Source organism: Perognathus longimembris, chromosome 19 (assembly GCF_023159225.1).
Source record: "Perognathus longimembris pacificus isolate PPM17 chromosome 19, ASM2315922v1, whole genome shotgun sequence".
In the NCBI taxonomy this organism is placed as follows: Eukaryota; Metazoa; Chordata; class Mammalia; order Rodentia; family Heteromyidae; genus Perognathus; species Perognathus longimembris.
Window position 1 is genome coordinate 7,383,699 of NC_063179.1, and position 20,770 is coordinate 7,404,468.

Sequence of the window (20,770 nt, forward strand, 5' to 3'; positions counted from 1 at the left end):
TATGTGGAGAGTGATTTACCTTTGTTCCCAAAGCTGGGACTTTGATTGGCAACTAAAGCACTTTGCACTTATATTAATAGTCATTGCAGTCATTGCATTAATATAAAATTTCATTTCCCATAACAAAAGTAACTTTTACTATAAAATGATTCATACATGATAGTTATATATAGTAAACATTTGGATGATTTGCTTTGTTTGTTTTGGAAATTCAAAGGGAACTAATAATACTACTTTAGTATTCCATTTTGACTTTCTGGAACATGATCGCTCCTTATGTCACTCTGCAAATTACTTTCTTCCTTGAAAACTTTTATTTAGAGCAGGTATCCAGGCTTGTAGTGGTAAAAACAAAATTCTTCTGGAATAGCAAGGAATTGGGATAAAAGAGACAAGAATAGGATGTTCATAGTGTACAGATGGAGGGCACTCACTGAGTTCAAACTGAGCTTGTCTCTCCCATGTTTCTTCTCTGGAGCTGTCAGAGTGAAATTCAGGATGCATGTGTAGAAATGCTTCATCTGCCCTAGGGTATTCTGGGCAGAGGAGGGCATCTAGTGATGTAGTGGGAATGATGAAAAAACAAAAGCCAGATGGTAATCTCTAGAAATTACAATAGAAAATGAGATGAATCATAAGAAAGGAACTCTGAAGCTTGCATTTGTGTGCGTGTATCATGTTCACACATGTACTTTTTAGCCAGTTCGATGTTTCCAAAGAGGAGAAATCCCTTCTCAGTAAATATTTTTAAAGTTCGTAGTGGAGGATTGAGGTGGAAGAAGTGGGATTGAAAAAGCAGTGACAATGAGATTCACTGATTTTTTTTTTTTTTTTAACGGATCCTAGCTCTAGATTGTGGGAGGAAGAACAGGCAGGAGAGCTGATCCCCTCTGCTCTTAGCCTGTGGGGAGCAGGGAGTTAATTAATGCTTACAGAAAATCAATCTGCTAATTAATTATTGAAGGTCTCCTCTTGAAAAACTATGCATCTCATTCCCTCTCCCCTTGTCTGCTTGCCTGAATTTTGCAAAGTGTGTGACCCAAGCTGTTCTTATTTTCTACTCAGCTACACTTTTTAAATACTTAATTTTAAAAGCCATCTTTTTGCCCAGTATCAGCATCTCTCCTCTCTGGTGTGACAGGGATCCATTCCAGGTGTTCTTGTGCATAGTAAATTACAGTGCCTGCCTGTTGCTCATAGAAGACAATACTATGGCACCTGTTTTATACTGTCAGTTAGAAGCAAGGGTAGGGAGCTGTACACTCTTCTGATCAGTTGGTATGGGAGAATTTTAAGAGAGAGAGTAGAAACTTTTTGTTGATTATATAATGAAAAGGAAGTTTTAGGGTCTTTTGTGCAGGTATAAACTCTTTACAGATAGCTTGGTTTTTTTGAGCTCATGTCATCACGAGCTTGATGTTCTAATAATGAGGATTAACTTCAATTCATATTCAAAAAGGATATTAAATGAAGTAAAGGAAAAAGAGAACATGAAATAGAGCTCAAGAATACTTACAGTTGTTCAACCTGACTTGATTGACATTTATAAAACACCACCCAAGCAACAGTTAGGACTAAGTAGTCATATGTGAATATACGTGGGAGGAGAAGAGGTGTGAAGTGATTTTATTATTACTTCCAATTCCTGAGAGTATTACTACTTCCTCAGTGATGCATAGTAATAAAAATGTTCCCTGGTGCTTGTGGTGGTTTGGTATACTTTGAGTCATCAGAAACTTATCTGTTGTTTGGTAACACTTCATGTTATATACACTGATTTTAGGCCCTGCAGCTGACTACAGTTATTTTTCTAAGCCAACATTAATAATAAAGGGATTTTTGAAACAATTATTGGGTGACTTTTCTGTTTTAAGATCCTACAAAATACCATAAGTAAAAAAAAAAATACCATAAGTAACTGGGAAATTACTCTCATTACTTTTTTGGAGGGAGTGACTATTGGTGTTTGAACTCTGGGCATTGTACTTGCTAGGCAAATGTGCTATTGCTTGAGCTATGCCTGCAGCCCAACTCCTGTTACATTTTAAGAGAATTATGGTACTCTTCTTTTTCGGTCAGGACAGTTTTAAAGTATTTCATTTTAAAATAGCCATCCAATGTATGCCTTCCTAAGTATAAAAATGGAAGAGGAATTAAAGGAGGTTAAAACTCAGGAAAATGTGTTGCTATTCAGCTTAATTAGCTTCTAATTAGGCTTTCAACACTTGCCTTTGACACTTAACTTTGAAGGATTCTCATAGCCTCTCCCCAGGAAATTTGGTAGAGATTTATTCACTACTGATGGGTAGGTATCAGTGGAGAAAATTGAGGTGAGATTAGAATTACAGTCAGAAGCAGAGCTAGTATGGCTCAGACTTCTAGTTTACATGTAAATTGGAAAGACATGGTTCCATGGCTTTTTAAAGCCTTTTGGAGGTTCACAGTTTAGGCTGCTTTTCTTCCCCTTCTCTCCCCTTAATTCCTGTGCTAATTTCCTCTTGAAAGGCTAGAAAAATGGGCTGGCTGTACTTCTGAAGACTAGGGAAGTGGTTTTAGTTACCTTAGTCATTTCTGTTTTACAAAAGGAAAAGTAAGACCCCTTGTGGTGTTGAGGTAGATAAACAAGTTCTTTTGACATCTGCTATTGCTGAACACAAGGCAGGTAGAAATGTAGATTCAGACATGGATTAGGAAAGCTGGCCAGGAGGCCATAGTGCAGTCTTGCCCCAGAGACATGCCCAGATGCTGGGCAGCAAAAACCTGAGACTTTGATTAAAATGTACCTTCCTCATCCTTGCCCAGGCCCAGCCTGTGCCTAATGGTGGAGTTTAAGAACACATCACATTCAGGAATTCATACCATGGCCATTTGAAATAGAGATTCAGCAATGTTAACTTCTTAACCTTCTTTCTTATCTTCTTAACCACCAACCCTAATTTTCAAATTCATGTTTCAGATGGTCTTTTCAACTTAGTAATACTTTGATAGAAACAATCAATACTATTTTTTTTATCCTTCAAGTACATGAGCAACGTGGACTCGTGGTGTAAAGCCTGCGGTGAGGTCGACCTTCCATCTGAACTGCAGGATCTGGAGGATGCTATTCATCACCATCAGGGGATCTATGAGCACATCACTCTGGCTTATTCTGAGGTAAGAAAATCCAGTTTTACTCAGATTACAAGGCAGAAGTGTTTTTGCATCATAGCAATAGAATCTGAAATAGCAGTTTGGGCAGGCTCAGAAAAAACCTAAGGCTAACAAATCAGATTGCACTGTAGCCACCGGCATCTGAACTGATTGCGTGCATCTGGAGTGAAGCTAGATAGTAGGCAGCCAGCAAACTTTACATGGCCCTGTGACTTTTGTAGATTTGAGTGTTTATATTTTTATCTCCTCAATAAAAAGCAATCCAGCCAGGCACTGAGGACTCATGCATGTAATCCTAGCTCCTCAGGAGGTTGAGATCTGAGGATCACAGTTCAAAGCCACTAGCAAAGTCTTTGAGACTCTAATCTCTAATAAACCACCAAAAAAGTCACACGTGGAGCTGTAGAGTACCAGCCTTAAGCAAAAAGGCTAAAGCACAGTACGATGGCGCATAGCATCACCCCCCCCCATGAATAACAATGTAATCTTGTCTATAGATTTAAGAAATTTATGTTTGTATGCTAGTCTACTTTCATTCAGCTTACCTTCCTGAATTAGAAGGGAGAGTAAATGCTGCAGCTTCCTGGTCTGGATTGCAGTTCACACACCCATTTTTTTTTAATTTTTAAAATCTACTTTATTGTTGTTATAGGGGTGATGTAAAATTACATGAGTCAGGGAGTGAGTACATATCCTTTTTTAAAAATTTATTTATTGTCAAATAATGTACAGATGTGTTACAGTTTCATATGTAAGGCAGTGAGTACATTTCTTATCAAACTTCTTACCTCCTCCTTCATTTTTCTCCCTCCTTCGCCCCTCCCTGCCCTCCCCCCACTCCCCCGAGTTGTACAGTTGGTTTACAGAACATTATCTTGCAAATATTACTGCTGCAATACTTTTACCCCTTATCTCTCCATTTTGGTGTTCCCCTTCCCTAGTTCTGATAAATATACATACAGTACCCAGTGTACCAAAGTCAGTTACAGTAACATCAGGGGTAAAACCATGGGGAAGAAAGACAAAAGAAAAAGAAGGTAGAGCTTTTACCATTAGTTTTAGGAATCTAAATGCAGCATGATTTTTAAGGTACATTCCATTATTTAACATGTTTATTTTCTGTTACCTCCTCTGTAGGTTTTGTAGTACAGACTTTATGTAACAATGTACTTCATGATCACACATTTGAGGCATATACTGTTATTGATCCTGCTGTTGTGAGGAAACTGAGGTATAAAAATGATTTGACTTGTGCCAGGTCAGCAGCTAGTGTTGTGGGTCAGCTCTGTGAACTCAGGCAGGCTAGCTTCATGTTCCCTGTCACTACTCTCTGCTACCATGTACAGCCTCAGCCACATGTGGGTTATGAGTGTCATCCTTGCCCCATCTTCTTCACGGGACCCTCTATACAGGTGGCCTCAGTGACAATGGTTATACTCTTGGAAATGTTGAGGAGGTAGTAATTCTATGCACTGCTTTTATGTAAGTAAGACTTTCTCTATTTTTCTTTTTTTTAAAATTTAAATTCTATTGTAAAGATGATGTACCAGAGGGGTTCCAGTTACATAAGTAAGGTAATGAGTGCATTTCTTTTTGAACAGTGTTACCCATCCCTCATTTCCTCCTACTTTTTCCCCTCCCAATATAATGTCTACTGAGTATCATTGTTGAATTGGTTCACCCAATTGAACAATGATTTACAGACCCAAAGAAACATAGGCTGCATGGTTTCCCTCATTTGTGATAACCTAGAGTATATCTATAAATCTACAAGTTAATCCAATGAATAGTAAAAGACAATAATTAACATACTTGGACGTGATTAAGGAAACAGCACTTTCAATTTTTCTTTAGGAGGAAGCATCTATATGTCCTTTGTTAATGTGAATGATTATTTTGAAGCTTAAGAATTTTTTATTTATTTATTTTTTTTTGCCAGTCCTGGGGCTTGGACTCAGGGCCTGAGCACTGTCCCTGGCTTCTTTTTGCTCAAGGCTAGCACTCTGCCACTTGAGCCACAGCGCCACTTCTGGCCGTTTTCTGGATATGTGGTGCTGGGGAATCGAACCCAGGGCCTCATGTATATGAGGCAGGCACTCTTGCCACTAGGCCATATCCCCAGCCCCAAGAAAAAATATTTTAAAGTACCTCACAGAGGCATTGTAGAGGTTGCAGGGAAGAAGTGGCCATTTTCATTTTAGTGTGGCAGTTCTTCTGCTTCACTGATCCGCTACTACTTTCATGCCCTTGAATACCAGTCTTTTGACTCTAATAGTTGTGGGTTAAGCGGGCATGAAAATTACTATACTTGGCTCCAGAATGTGGTTTATCCTCTTCCCATGAGAGCTGATAGGTAATTGTTTCTAGCCACCCTTCTCCCTAACAAGACCCACTGTTACTTTACCACTATTTCATATTTCCCATGGAATTAAAAAAGTAATCAACTTCGTATTGTTTCTGAATTTTACATGCAGTGTTTATTAGCTAATTTGGTGGACTAGTTCCTTAGGAACTATTTATATAAATGACAGTCTTTATAGTATAATTGAAAATTGAACAGATTTCTAATGTTTTATCACATTGATTCATGAGGATTATGCAAGTTCTAAAAATCATTAAGTTCTTTTCCCTAGTGTCGCATCTTTGCAACAGCTAATTCCAACCTATAATACAGAAAGTGAATGACCTCATATGTGCTCATGTAGTGAAACTTTCACTCATCTACTTATGTCTATCTTTTTCTGTGAAGCTGTTCTTTGATGGAAGTGGTAGGCTTGCAGCCAACCATCTTCATACCCCTGCCAGATCAAGTGAGATTGAATGGCTTTTACTCACAAGATTAGCTTTCAGGAGCTGGTTACAATCTCTGTGTATGTGACCAACTGAGAAAATGCAAGGTATACCCTGCATTACCTTGACCCTGACCATTGTCCCCTTCCAGCTGAAATGACCAGTTGCAGTACACCTATTGTCATCAGTAATCTATAGAGGTTGTACTGAAATAGAATTGATTTTATGAAGGTTTATCAGAGAGATGGCTAGTATGAGCATGTATTTGGAGTCGTGTTCGTCAGTATGTGTGAGAAGTGTATTTTTCTCTTGGGTCTTTACTGCCACTGCCAGGTACCAGTGGTGGCAACATCAAAGACCCTTTAGTAAATGCTGTCTGTTAATTTTCAAAAGGTTTTGCTTAATGATTTATCTTTATGTCTTCTCAGTAGACATTCCTTACTACCTTTCACCAGTATTAGTAGTGTAATCTTTCTAATCAGTAATGGCATCTTCTATTGAGACCAGCTCAACAGCTTCAGAGAAAGAAAGAGTCATATTATTCCATTCTTAGCAGAAGAATATTAATCTCACATGGATGCCTTTGGGAAACTTTGTGGGGGCCAGGAATCCACTTGTCATTTTGCATGGGTGGTTTAAGACCCAAGATAATGGTTTAAAATGTAGATTGGCTTTCTACTTGAGTAAAAGTCTAGAGATTGGCATTCCAGGACTAGCATGTGGTAACCTGTGTTGTTAAGAAGATCTTGGGATCATTCCATCTTTCTATATTGCCTTGTTTAGCTGGTGAACTATTATCTCTAAATTTACCTATAGTTATAAATACGTGCTGAAACTCCTTCTGTCAGATCTAAGTTCTTTTTTTAGAAAAATTTTTTTATTGTCAAGGTGATATACAGAGGGGTTATTACATATGTAAGGTAGTGAGTACATTCCTTGTCAAACTTGTTACCTCCTCCCTCATTTTTCTCCCACCCTAGATCTAAGTTCTTGATAGCAGAGAAAGAAGAATGAACATGCCTGCTATTTTCGCTCCTGAAACAATATTTAACACCTTTTATTTCTGTAAACTGGTCACATATATAAATAAGGAATGCTGGGAAATGCAGCTTTTTGGCTGGATTATTGCCACTTCAAGGAGGGCCAGTAGACTCGAGAGAGTCAGCTTTCAGTTTCTGTCACATTTTCTAATCTTGTCTGTTACAGATATATAGTTCGTATTTCTTGACTTACATAGGAGAGGAACTACTCACTAGGAATATTCTCCAGGGCCAATTAATATGGAATACATGATTTAGAACAGTGGTTTCCAGTTCTAAGAAGTGTAGCTCTCCCTACTAGATAACAAAGTTTTATGACGTGTTCTTTCCCATCTTGGAATAAAATTTTAACCATGTTCACATATAACTTTTAAGTATAAATTGTGTATATGCTACAGTGTAAGTTAGAGACAAAAGAAAGGTGATTTGTCTATGAAGTATGTTTTGGTCTATCTACACTAGGGGAAAACCATTTGCCATTAATACTGGCCCCATGTATAAAATTGTTGTGAACTACAACTACAGATACCGGCCAGACATGTTATATTGGGAATGGAAATGCTAAGAATGGTGTTACTTCGGTGATGTAATGTTTTAAAATGTACGGTCTTAAGGAAAGACAAGCACTGCCTTGCTGAAGCCCGCTACACAGACCTCGTCTCCAGAGCCCTCTGACTCCCAGAGCCTTCTTCCCACTGACGGCCAAGCAGTGCCCAGACAGATAGGTCTCCCACTCTAGTAGTCATGTTTCCTGCTTTTGTTTGAATACATTTTAGTTTAGTTAACACCACCCGGGTTAAGATAGTTCTTCATTTTTACCCTGTTGTATTAGCTGCACTTGATTTTTTTTTAAACTTTTGCTGGAAGGTTGTATTAGGTGAATTTTGAACTATGAGGTCTCCATAATTAGCAGTCAGTACTTCCAGCAAATGTCTCAAGTACAGTTATTAAAAAATTCCTACACAACCATAGTTCTTTGAGGTTAATTAAGAAAGGTTTGAAAGCATCAGAGACCTTCCTTGTGGCAGGCTTTGAGTTTCAGATGCCCCAGATGGAGTAGTATTCTCCTGTGCGGTTTGTGCTCTTCATCAGAGTCTGAGCTATTTGTTTTCCTTAACTAGAGATCCCAGGGGTTTTCAGATGCGAGGCTGTATGAGTAGAAAGGCCTGTGCGATGACTCGTTGAGATGTCCTAGCTCACGCAGCCTGTGACGCTGTGTGCCACACGTCCTTGGTGCTCTCTAACTGCAGCATATTTTCCAAGGCTTCTGGCATAATTACTCATAAATGTTAATAATCATTTATAAATATGAAAACATAGGTCTTTCTTTGCACATTCTAGTCTTACCTTTTCTTTTTTATGTAGTTAATTTAATGTTTTTTAAATTGTAATTTGATGATTAGCTGTTCCAATATAACACTGAACTCTTTTAAATAATAGCAGTTTAATCAGAATTCCTTTCTTAAAAAAGTAACATACTAAATAATGGCACTGTTTTTTTTATTTTATGAAGTCAAATTGCTTTTCAGGTATGTCAGAGAAAGTTTGAACATATTTTCTTTCCTTAGTGCTAGGTTTTTTAAACCAAGATTTTTAAGATTCAGCACTATAATTTTACTCCATTATGATGATCCATTGTATTTTATCATAGTATCGTGAGAGAAAATTGTCCCTCTTGAAACTTAATTCAGCTGCCCAAAAGTGGAATTTAGATTTGTTGATTCATGTTATTAAAGGCAAACTGTTTATTAAGAATACTATCTATTTTCAATGTTAAATGACAATGCATGTTTTTTAACTTGATATATTTTGGTTTTGTATTGTTATTAGATAGTGGATGGGTTGATTTAAATTTACATAAAATATGCCTTTGAGTAAACGTGTGTGTGTGTGTGTGTGTGTGTGTGTGTGTGTGTGTGTGTGTGTACAGTGTATACACATGTGTACCCAAGGATGGCTTCTGCAGCCTTTGCTGATTAAAGTTGTACATCTTGGATAATTGCTCATTCACATTGCTGGCAGGTGAGCCAAGATGGGAAGTCACTCCTTGACAAGCTGCAGCGGCCCTTAACTCCTGGCAGCTCTGATTCCCTGACAGCCTCTGCCAACTACTCCAAGGCTGTACACCATGTCCTGGACGTCATTCATGAGGTGCTGCACCACCAGCGGCAACTTGAGAACATCTGGCAACACCGCAAGGTCCGACTCCACCAGAGGCTACAACTCTGTGTTTTCCAGCAAGATGTGCAGCAGGTCAGTGCACACAGCCCTGTTGGGCTCTTCTTTTCATAGGCATTGGCTTGAAATTTTATATTTGTCTGTTATCCTCTTACGTAAACGGTGAGCTACTGATGCTTTTGTTTCTGTTAGGTAGATAGTTCACTTGTGGTACGTAGTACATGTTTAGTAATTGATCACTGAGCAAAGTAGACTTTTATGACTTTCTCTAGGTGGCAGTGGTATAAAATAAGAGTAAGTCCAGGGTCTCGGGCAACAAATGACCTTATTAGAGAACGTTTTGAAGAGTAAAGCTGTGGGACCTTGTTAAATGCTCTATAGCTTTAGTGACACAGTAATAGCTATGTCCTTGTCCTAAAATGGAAAGAACATAAGGTGATAAGATTCCTATTCTGGGGGTGTAGAGTTTTGGGGATGCAGGAGTGCCATGAATGAAATCCAGAAAGTTGGTCTGAAGCCACAGTGATCTGTCTTCTTCTGAAGCCACAGTGTGATCTGTCTCCTTCCTGATGGTTAGCAAACCTCTGTGCATAGTTCAGGTATGTGAATCTTAGATTGTAGCTTTCCAGAATCATCTGAATGGATTGAGCTTTTGGAAAGTGCTGTGTTCTGATGAACACCTTCTCCTTTTAATGTGAATAGTTCAGAGTATTTTTAATGGTCCTGGAATTTGTGATTTTCACATGCTATTCTTTTGAGTTCTCTGAGGATTGTGGGTGGGAAATACTTGAGGAATGATTGTTCTGATGCTACTCAGCTTCTTTTTTTTTTTTTTTTTTGGCCAGTCCTGGGGCTTGGACTCAGGGCCTGAGCACTGTCCCTGGCTTCTTTTTGCTCAAGGCTAGCACTCTGCCACTTGAACCACAGCGCCACTTCTGGCCGTTTTCTGTATATGTGGTGCTGGGGAATTGAACCCAGGGCCTCATGTATACGAGGCAAGCACTCTTGCCACTAGGCCATATCCCCAGCCCCGCTACTCAGCTTCTTTCTTAACAATGCATTTTTTGTCAGTCCAAGAAGAAGCTGACTGCCAGAGAAATCATGAATAGAGGAGGAAAAGAAGAGGGTGAGAGAATGGAACTTGCAAGGTTGAAGACAGTAATACTCATTTTATGAGTTGCTCAAAACTTTAGAAACCAGGAATGTTAACAGCTTAAATATAATTATGAAAAGATTTTTCTCACCTACCTCATGTCTCTTGGATCACGCATAATGAGATAACCCATATACCTTCTGAAAGGGTCTCACTTCCTTTACTGAGGAAGCACCCACAGGCTTCTCCCTTTCCCTGGTCCTTTGGGGTACCTGGCGGCATAGGACTAAGTTACTGGACAGTGCAGAAAGGAAATCTTTTGGGAAAGGCAGAGGCGCACTGATCTGGCACCAAGTACTTTATGCACAAATTTGAAAATAGCAAATATGTGGAAAGGTAATTATGATAATTATGAGGCCAGTTCTTCAAGGAAGCACTTTTCTCCCTCAAGAATAGGATGTTAAGCTGGGTGCTGGTGACTCTTACCTGTAATCCTAGCTACTCAGGAGACTGAGATCTGAGCATGGCAGTTTGAAGCCAAGCCCGGTCAGGAAACGCCATAAGACTCTTATCTCCAGTAAACTACTCAAAAAAGCCATAAGTGGTGCTGTGGCTCAAGCAGTAGAGTGCTTGCCTTGAGCAAAAGAAGCTCAGAGAAAGCTCCCAGGCCCAGAGTTCAAGCACTAGGACAAGGGGGGGGGGGGAGGATAGGATGTCAATGTTAGGTTGAATGTCAGCAGAAGAAAATATTTTGAAATCATACAAATGTGACCCTATTAGTATTCATAGAACCTAAATAGTGCTTGCCTGGCACTGGTGGCTCATGATTAATTCTAGCTACTCAGAAGGCTGAGCTCTGAGGATGGAGGTTCAAAGCCAGCCTGGACAGGAAAGTTCGTGAGACTCTTTATCTACAGTTTACCACCAGAAAACCAGAAGTGGCACTGTGAATCAAAGTGGTAGGTAGAGTGCTAACCTTGAGCTGAATAGCTCAGGGGCAGCACCCAGGCCCAGAGTTCAAGCCCCACAACCAGCAAGAAAGAAAAGAAGAGAGAAGAGAGAGTGCTCATTAAGGGAAATATTTCTTCTTAATTATCTATGGGATGGTTTGGACCTGCTATGCAAATAGAAAATTGCTTAGTAGGCTTGATTTGGAAAGCAAAGAGCAAAACTGGTAAGATTAATCAAAGCAGGCACTTTGACAGTAGAGTGTCAAAATCAAACTGTTTTTAGAACTCAAGTAATGGATAACAGTGACAAGTTCTTGCCATATCATGCACAGACTAGAGGAGGTAAGCTGAGAATATGTAATAAAAAGGGGGGGGGAGTGGTACTTTGGAAAGAAATTATCAAAAGAGGTAGATTAATAAAAACAAAGCCCATCTAAATTCACAAAATACTACAAGCCAATTAGAATGCTTTTTCCTTGGCTGTTTTTGGTGATGAAAAATATCAGCAAATATTGTCAAGAACAATGATTCCATAACTGAACAAAGTAGGTATGAAGTGATTATCATTTTATAAAAACTGTCCTTCAAAAATTCTTTATTTGTTGAGAAATACTTGAAAGGACACGAGTTTGATTTTTAAAACATGATTGTTCTGCTTAGTAGTTGATTTGGAATGGTAATAAGAGTATAAGGACAGGGAGATGGTGAAAGCTGCTATTGTGTAGCACTTGTCACACATCCAAATCAAAGCCTGGGTACATAGAGAGTGGGAAGTTTTGGTACAGCAGGACCTTTCTTTTGACATCATTAACTTAAATGAAACTGGTACCACATTTCTTTGTGATCAAATAATTAATACATGTGTTCCCAGTATATGTTTACTACTAGAGTAGCCCTTGGTGAATGTTTGGTTGAATCAATGAGTAAAAAATTGGGTTCCACATATGATTTAGTTTTCTATGCTACAGTACTTGTCCATATGGGGTAATAGTCATGGAAGTAGTTCAAATCAGGGTGGTATTAGACTTGTTTTTTTCTACCTTACCTGTCCAGTTTGAGTTTGGGGGATTCAGTTACTCCAGTGCCACAGGGAAGTGTATGTCCCCACGAGTCTACTTTCCTGAAGCAGGCTAGTAAAACCTCTCAAGCAAGGAGACCTTTTGGGGAAAAAAAGCTTCTGGTTCCTGGCAGTTCTTCATGTATGAGCACCTTTCCTGTGGAATCATCTCATGGAAGAATTCCCTTCAAGTTACTGTTGGATCATTAACTGTTTGGTAAACATAGCCAGGTGTGGTGCTGTCATTTTTAATTTCAGCTACTCACAAGGCTTAAGTAGGAAGATCACTTCAGCATTGAACTTTAAGGCCATCCTGGGCAACATATCAAGTCCCTATCAAAAATCAGTTTTTATTCTTAAAATAAATAAATAAATAAAGCTTACACCTATAATCCTAGTTATACAGGAGATGAAGTTTTGAGGATCATTGTTCAAAGCCAGCCTGGACAGGAAACTCTGTGAGTCTGTGAAATTCTGATCTCCAGTTAAATCACAGAAAAACCCAGAAGTGGTGCTGTGGCTCAAATGAAGAGTGCTAGCTTTGAGCAAAAGGAGCTCAGAAACAGTACCCAGACCCAGAGTTCAAAGTCTCAGGACTACCACCTCCCCCCCCCCCCAAATTAATCATGTGGTTCTTCAAGGACAAGATATGTTAAAAGACTTAAAGTTCCTTTTCTCAAGAAATTATAATCTATTTAGAGCCATTCTGTTTTCCTTTTTGTTTTGTTTTTTGCTGATGGTTTAATAGAATTTCTGTGTTTAGTTATGTCAAGCATAATGTTGCTGGGCATAAATTTGAATCAGGTCACCAAGTTGCCACTGGTGGTAATTAGGGATAAATGAAACTTTACCTCCCTCATCCATGATGTCCAGCAACCTTGCAAATGCAGTTGGAGGGCATGTCTCTGCTTTAGTAATCTGGATAAATTTATACATTCCTGAGAGCTGTCTCTATATAGTCTCCTCAACCTTCATAGGTTCAGTGTCAAATGAAAAGTCCTATAGTATTTATCCCCCGGTAATAATAATTATTTAGATATAGGAATCCACAAAACATGGTGAATATTTGGTGGTGGGGTTTTATTACAGAAGACTTATTTTACAATACATACAGGTTATATAAGTTGTCCAGAATTCTATCATGGAAGTATGGGTGTAAGTACCTGTGGCCTCTCCTGGTATTGGTTTAATAGCAAGTTGGTTAGTGTTGGCTGATTGACATTTCTTAACTATTCTGAATAAAACATGAAGTTCCCCCCCCCCCACCTTTTTGTACTGCATGTATGTCAGCTGTGCCAACTCAAAGAAGAGGCAGTATACCCTGAGCTTAGGAGAATTCTGTGAGGTCAGGCTTACCTGTGCCCGAGTCTGTAGACTGGCTCCCCTATAAAGTAACAGAGGATCCACGTTCCTGTGTTGTATTTGTTAAATGAAAATTGAGATCATTTCTGCCAGTGGTATACTGTAAGAACTATGTCTTTATGCATACACATATTTGCTTTAATAGCAAGTGCTCATATTTGCTTCAATACCAAGTGCTCAGATAATAACTTTGTTATAACTTTGCAGTGATTTCCTTTTTAGAACAAATAGGGATTTAAGGCTCAACAAAATGCATGATTTCCTACACATTTGGCTTAAGCACTTGGGTTTTAAGCGTGGCCATTGTATTTTGCCCATGTAATTTGTGTCCATTAGAGGGCACCACTGTACAGAGAAAGGAGCTGCTACCATGCTGTCTGTCTGGGAGAAAAAGTTGTCTTGGGTTCCCGGCTTTTCTGTTTTGTTTGTTGGGCTTGAAGTTGGAGCCTGAGTGCTGTCCCTGAGCTCTTTTGCTCAAGGCTAGTACTCTACTACTTTGAGCCACAGCGCAGGTTTTCTGGTGGCTATTTGGAGATAAGAATCACACACACTTTCATGCCCTGGGCTGGCTTTTAACTGTGATCTTCAAATCTCAGCCTCCTCAGTAGCTAGGATTACAAGCGTGAGCCACTTGAATCCAGCTGCTCTTCTGTTTTAAAGAGAATGATTTCATAAGCACGTCTCTAACAATTACATTAAATGCATTGATTTTTCATAGTCTTTGTTGATCTGAGATATCTATCCATACTTGTAAAAGAAGCAATAGCTTTGTAGAAGAGTTTGGGAATGTTTGTTGGATTTCATAACTATAGCTATTATTTTAATGTGTTTGGAATTTATTCATTCTCCTTCTAATCAATTTGTATTTGTTGGAAGAAACTGAATTTCATCTGTTATTTACATTTCTGTCTGAGAGAACTGATGGTAAAAGAAAAATGCAAAAACAAGTGTTTATGTTTTACTTTGAACTCGTGTTCTTATTTCATATTTCTGTGAAGTTCATATTTCTGTGAAATCATCAGATATGTACTGCTCCTTGATGGCTTATTTTAAAGTTAAGGAATATATGGATTATATTATGGTTTGGGGGGGTTTTGTTTGTTTTTAATGTCTCCCTACCCTTCATGAAGATCTTATAGATGGTGGACTGATGCCTGGGTATTACTTAGCCACTTCTAAATCCTCAGATTTAAAATACTTTATACTTGCCTTCTGCAGGATATTAACTTAATGCCCAAAGGTATATTTCAGTAAATATACTCATTCTTAGGGGTACGGTGGGCTTAAAGTTGAGACATTCTTTTAGGAGGGAATAGGACTTGTGTGTTTTATAAGATATACTAAGAAACGGTCATATAAACAGTTCAGCAGCTTTAGATCTGTCATGAAATAATAAATACAGCACTAGTGAAGGAAAAGGAAAAGGACTCCTTTGTTACCTTGTGTTGAGTGCACTAGGTGAAAGCAAATGTACTAGATGTCAATTAGATGGAAATGGGCCAGACATGAGTCATGTATCTGCCTCACTGATATTAAGATGCTTTCCACAGATATTGTCAAATACAACTCCTCATGATTACTACCACTGAGTAGGGAAGGAAACTGAAGCTCATAAAGGTTACAGAATATTCCCCCAAATAAGCAGTCGGATTCTGTCTTTGTACAGAGGCTCAGAGATGAAGTAGTAGCAGTAAGAGGGCTTTCAGAAGGAGAGTTAGCAATCCTTGGTGACGAATTAGATTGCATTGACAAAGCACAGCTGGATCCAATAAGAATTACTCTACTAATATAATGCCATGTGACTGGCAGAATGCTGATTGAGAAATGAACTGTAGTTGCAGGTAGGCATATAGCTTTGGACTGAGCATCTACTGCCTCCACATCCCCTACCCCAGCTCTGCTTCTGATCTCAGGTACTACCAGTTCTGCAAGAGTCTTTACTGAGAACCAGAGGTTTGTGAAGGTTTGCAGACATTGTATTTATGTGACGTACTAGCATACAGAATAGCCATCCGTTTTGAAGAACATTGGTAGTGAGCAGTGGGGAACAAGTTTGTCTCTTTTTCTGTCAGCTTAGCTGATCTTTCTGATTTATATGATGAAAGGCAAGGTGCCCCTTGTGGCAATAAACAAGTTGAGCCTGTTTTATTTGCATCATTGAAGGCTAAGGCTGTCCTCTTTCTAGGTTGCCCTTGAGACCACTGATTTTTGCTTGATATGGTATACTTTTCTTTCACCCATGATCTTTCAGTTTTTTCAGGTAGCTGATGCCATCAGAATCTTTATGTCCCCTACAAGTTTATGTTGAAATGTAATCACCATTTATTGGTATTGATAGGGTCTTTAGGAGGTAATTAGATCAGGACTTAATCCTTATGAGTGGAATTAATGCTTTGAGAGGCCTGATGGACCTCGTGCCATATGAAGACACATAGAAGGTAATCATCTTTAAGGAAGAGCCCTCACTAGACACTGAATCCCCGTGGACATATTAGGTTCCTGAACTATTCTCTTGCTTACAGGTAATCTGATCTGAGGCATCTTGCTAGAGCAGCTCAATGAACCAACACCATAGTTGCACACATCCAAAGTGTGAGTCTTCAGCACTTTTTTCAGGCGAGAGGAGTACAGCCAATATTTGTCTTTGAACGTAGGGGCTTGCAGTTCTTTACAGCAGAACTATGCCTCCAGCTCCATTTACCCCCCCCCCCCATTGGTTATTTTTGAGAAGGGTTTTAAATAATGCCCCTCATATACCTGGACCTAATCCCTCTATATTAGGCTTTCTCTTCCATGGTACATACCATGGCATTGATTTCCTTCTGTTGAGATAGCTCCTCATGGGCTTTTCTCTCCAAGCTGGGCTGGAAACAGTACTCTCATTCTTAGCTTCATAAGTACCCAGAAATATAATCACTGAGCCTTTAGCACTTTAATAGCACATTAACAAATATTTAAAATATTAAAAAATTTTCAGATAAATGTTTTTTGTTAGAGACTCATGTACTTGTTTTTTGCTTTTTGGTCAAAGACTGAATTTGATGTAGTACAAATATTTGTTAGATACTGTCAGGGTCCTATGATTTCTCAGTACGAAAACCAATGAACTATTTACTGCGTCAGCTATGTAGAGCATCAAGTTGCACTGCATTGCTTTTTTCTTTAGTACATTTCAACTAATAAAAACCTTTAAATAATTGAGTTCATAGAGTACTTATTTTTGTTACCTTCCTACTTCATAGTATGTCTTGTTTTCTGAGGATTTACTTATATTTTTTGATCTTATAAAGTACACATAGGGAAAAAACTTAATTCTATAGTTAAACTTTAGTTACTTGCATTGTGAAGCTTTAAGTCTTCAAAAATTACCTAGTTAACTGGCTCCGAATGCTTTGATAACTATTCCAATGCACAAAACTCATTCAGTTGAATGGCTCAGTTGTATATCAAATGTAGTGAGATTTAATTGAATCATTACTGCATGTAATATTTATACATAGAAAGATTTACTTTAATATAAGACCTGAGTAAAGTCCTGGTAGGCTGATTTAAGGTGTAATTATCAAATGTGTTAAATTAGTATCTAAGTACTTTGTTCTGATTTGCTAATCTCTTAATGGGTTGACAACAGACTTCACTGGATAAGGCGAGCATTGTTTTTATGACACGTGGCTGCATTTCATTGTAGGTGCTGGACTGGATCGAAAATCATGGAGAAGCTTTTTTGAGCAAACACACAGGCGTGGGAAAATCTCTTCATCGGGCCAGAGCTTTGCAGAAACGCCATGAAGATTTTGAAGAAGTAGCACAGGTAAATCAAGTCCTTTCCCTGTTTTCTCTCCTAAATATCTATGCAGTTGGCTTTGAGCTACACTCTTAACCACCTTTGCTAGATGCATTTGAAATAACTCAAAAGTTTTAAACACTGATTTTAGAATAAGGCTGTCATTGTCTAGGCATGATTTAGATCCGCAGTATTGAATGCTTGTGTCATACTTGTTATTCTACTATTTATTGACTAGTTTGTCACATTTTGATTCATAGTCAGAGAATAATAGTCCTGTGATGGAACCAACATTGACTTTGTCTTATTTGTAACTGTGTGTGTTCTTAGGAAATAAGAGCTGGTGTCTCATGTGTGAACAATCTCTTCCTCTCCCCTCCTCCTTCCTTCTCCCCCTCCCTTCTCATATACATCGGTATGTGGGAATTATAAGAAAGTAGGGGAAAGTTGTCTTGAAAAGAGAGGTTGTCTAAGTAGGAAAATCTAAATTCAGACAGCATCGTGAAAGTAAGGAGTATCAGAATTCTTAAAGAAGAGAAAAATGACATCTATGAGAATATCTATTGAAACACAATGACTTTTCTTTAGTAACCATAGATTCTGGAGGACAGCAGAGTAGAGCCTGAAGCTTGGATTCTATACCCAACTGAATTATCTTCTAATAATGATGGTAATATAAATAAGATATAGTAATCTGTCCAAAAATATCAGTAGTTTCAGTAAATGGTAGATTATGCTTGTTTTTAAGACTAAAGATTTTTCAGATTAAAAACACCATACAGAATAGTTAATTTCTATTAAGTATTCAGTGGGCACATCTAAAACATAAAAAATACCCAGAAAGTTTGAAAGTATAAAGTGAATTAAAGAAAGATCATCAGAAAATAGTAACTCTTAAGAAAACTAAGTAGAATGCGGCTGCTCCTGGGAAGAGTTTCAGTCCTTGCTCAGCACTTCTTGCTCCTGGGATTCCAAGCATACCTGACCCTAACTGCAAGTTGGAAATGCTGATACCTGTATTGTGAGCTACTTGGAAAGATGAAATTGGGAGGAGCACAGTTTGAGGTCAACCTGTGCAGAAAAGTTCACAAGACCCCTTCTCAACTATGAGCTAGGTATGGCTTCAAGCATTTATTATTCTAGCCACAATGGGAAGCCTAAAATAGGCATGTCATTTTCCAGGAGTTCACCCAGGCCAAAAACAAGACTGTATAAAAAATAACAGCTCAAAAAGCATGCCTACAGCCTGTTTAGCAAGTGCAAAGCAACTGAGTTCAAACCTCATTATTAGTCCCCCACCAAAAAAAAGCCAACCTAAAAACAGGGATTGCCTTCAAGTGTTGCCGCACCAAGTCTGCCAGCCCCCGAGTTTATTCCCTAGTTGACCTCTTCCCTCCACCCCGCACCTCCCCTCCAAGAAAAAGGTTGGTTAGATTATTCCTGGGGGTTGTGGTTTGAAGGTTCTTTGTAAAATTAATTCTAAATTAGTTTTAGCTTACAGATCTTAAGTTAGCAATTTATTTAAGCTTTTTTCACATAGTAAACTTCTTTGAGTAAATGGTGACATGATGAAGTAACATAAGAAATTTAAGGAGGAAGTAGTGAAAGCCTATGGTTGAATTCACTGAAAATGCACTAAATATAGACTTGATTATGTAGAACAATTCTAGTCTTCTGGGAAGGAGGAACCCAGAAAGAACCTCATGTTTACTTGCTGCAAGCAAGTCATATGGCCCAGTATAACTTGTGCAGACATCAGATTTACAGGAGTGCTACTTTTCAGCGTTTGTTTCAGACACTGGTGACACTTTCTGCCTAGAAACCACTTGGATCACTTTTGCATGCACTTTTTCAGAGGCAAGAACTTCCCTGTGATTAATATGAAGATGCTTTATTTTGTGCAGTGATTGTGAGTACATCTGTCTTGTTAAGTGAGTCCATGCTAATGGTGTTATAGTGTGTGGTATGTACAACTCTGCATTTTCATTTACTAGTGTAAAAAAGAAAAGTGCTTTCCAACTGAAGCTTTTTGCAAATGACTATTGGAAAGAAGTTGCTCCTTAGCAGCGATTTTTTTTTTTAACCTTTTAAATAGTCTCAGGCAGTGTTCTTTTTTAGATTTAACAGCTCTGTTGCAACAGGCAGAGAATTTCAGTTCAGTGATCACGTTAACTTTGAGAGCACCGAAATGCCCTGCTATTAGTGACCCTTTGTCATTGCATCTTCCCATAGGACTACTCTTTAAGTGTTTAACTTACTTGACTGCCTTCTACTTATCCCCTGGGATTCAAATTGCCTTCCAAAGACAACTTGTCATAAATTCATTCTCCTTGAAGTCATTCCCCAATTCTCTTGACAGCTTTTTATGTATGCCATAGAATTACCTTGTCTTACTGGATCAGCAGCTGCCATTTAGAAAACAAATGACCTTAAGTTCATTCCAGATTTTTAGAAGATACAGATGTGCCTCCTGAACTCCTTCGTCTTTAGGACGATACTGTACCCACAACATGTGGGCATAGATATGCTTCCATATTCTTAACATACTCTAAATTTCTCCACATATGCAGTAGGCTTTCATTTTGTAATAAATTCAGTGCTTATTTTAGGTGTGTTTGTTAATCTTGTAAAATCAGTTAATAGTGGAGAATTCAGGGAAAATTATTTTCTGTTCAGAATATCCTTTAGTTGGCATATACTTAAAAGGTATTATCTTTTCAGGTAGTTTTCTCTTATTCTAAAGTGATACCAATGCCTCCTTTCCTCCAGTTGCCGTAAGACTACTGTTGTTTTTTTTAAAATCCCTGACAGTAACAGCTGGTCAGTGCAAGTCCTTGCTCTAGAATATTGAGACCATTCAAATTATCCAGGCTTTGAATGAATACCAATATAGTACTTTAATATTGGAACCTAGCCCCAGATTGATGTTGTAGGTGAATGTACCCCCTGACTCACTTTACCTTGTTGAATCTACCCACACTGAATAAAAACTCTGGTCAACTGCTAGCCTGTCATTAGTGATTTTAGTTTTATCACAGTGAGGTCAAACAACTTTTCACTTCCATGACATGTATTTGTTAGGTGACAGTGTTGAGTTTGTCTCTGTAACATTGTCTTTTCCCTTCCTGGATGGGTGGTTATCTTTGGGAATTTAGGAACCTTTTAAATGGCCAGTAAATTTTCTAGACCTTTCCTGACACACCCCCTCCTTCCCATTAGTTTGATAGTAATAGAATGCCTTGGATACGTCTATACATGGACTTTTCTTTGCTAACTTTAAACAAATAAATAGAATAGGAATATTTGAGATTGGTAATACTTGTTTTCTACCTTTCCTGTCTGTTCTAAAATCAAGAAAACCATCTT

General features: G+C 38.4%; 1 protein-coding gene across 3 annotated transcripts in view; it reads left to right on the top strand.

Annotated features, from left to right (window-relative positions):
* The window catches only part of Trio (trio Rho guanine nucleotide exchange factor), a 272,642-nt gene that overhangs the window by 111,242 nt on the left and 140,630 nt on the right, over nucleotides 1–20,770 (top strand). For all 3 annotated transcript variants that reach the window (XM_048368060.1, XM_048368061.1, XM_048368063.1), the window contains 3 exons: nucleotides 3,022–3,153; nucleotides 9,003–9,233; nucleotides 17,309–17,431. In XM_048368060.1, the coding sequence (XP_048224017.1) occupies nucleotides 3,022–3,153; nucleotides 9,003–9,233; nucleotides 17,309–17,431 (486 nt within the window). The remainder of the gene's footprint in view (nucleotides 1–3,021; nucleotides 3,154–9,002; nucleotides 9,234–17,308; nucleotides 17,432–20,770) is intronic.